General features: G+C 38.0%; 1 protein-coding gene across 1 annotated transcript in view; it reads right to left on the minus strand.

The window, feature by feature from the left end:
* LOC107710298 (zinc finger protein 253-like) overlaps nt 1–109 on the minus strand; it is a gene marked incomplete at its 3' end in the record, with an annotated part of 793 nt that extends 684 nt beyond the window's left edge. The window contains exon 1 of the mRNA XM_016515035.1: nt 51–109. Within this exon, the coding sequence (XP_016370521.1) occupies nt 51–109 (59 nt within the window). The remainder of the gene's footprint in view (nt 1–50) is intronic.
* Nucleotides 110–547: the final 438 nt, after the last annotated feature.

Here is a 547-nt window from a genome sequence, read left to right on the forward strand (position 1 = left end):
ATCTCTTGTCACAGTGTGAACACTTGTATGGTTTTTCTCCAGTGTGGATCCTCTCATGCAGTTTTAAACAGTCCGCTGTAGTAAAAGTCTTCTCACACTCAAAGCACATGTACTCTCTCACACCAGTATGTATTTTCTGATGTTCTTTCAAACTTTGTAGATGTGAAAAACTCTTTTCACACAAATGACATGAATGCGGTTTCTCCTTTGTATGAACTTTAAGGTGTTTCTTCAGGCCTGAAGCTCTCAAAAATGTTTTGCTGCATTGATCACATGTGTACAGTTTCTCTCTAGTGTGGATGTTCATGTGATCCTTAAGATGTGATGATTGTGTGAAACTCTTTCCACACTGATCACAAGTAAACGGTTTCTCTCCAGTATGAACTCTCATGTGAAGTTTAAGATGATGTTTGCATGTCAATCTCTTCCCACACTGAGTGCAGGTGAAAGATTTCTTGGCTCTTCTTTTCTTTAAATCTTTCTGAGTTTGAGAGCAACTCAAAGGTTTTTCTTTACTTTTGTCACCCTTTCTTTCCTCAACTTTACT

This window comes from Sinocyclocheilus rhinocerous, unplaced genomic scaffold (genome assembly GCF_001515625.1).
Source record: "Sinocyclocheilus rhinocerous isolate Xijiao unplaced genomic scaffold, SAMN03320098_v1.1 scaffold747, whole genome shotgun sequence".
Taxonomy (NCBI): Eukaryota; Metazoa; Chordata; class Actinopteri; order Cypriniformes; family Cyprinidae; genus Sinocyclocheilus; species Sinocyclocheilus rhinocerous.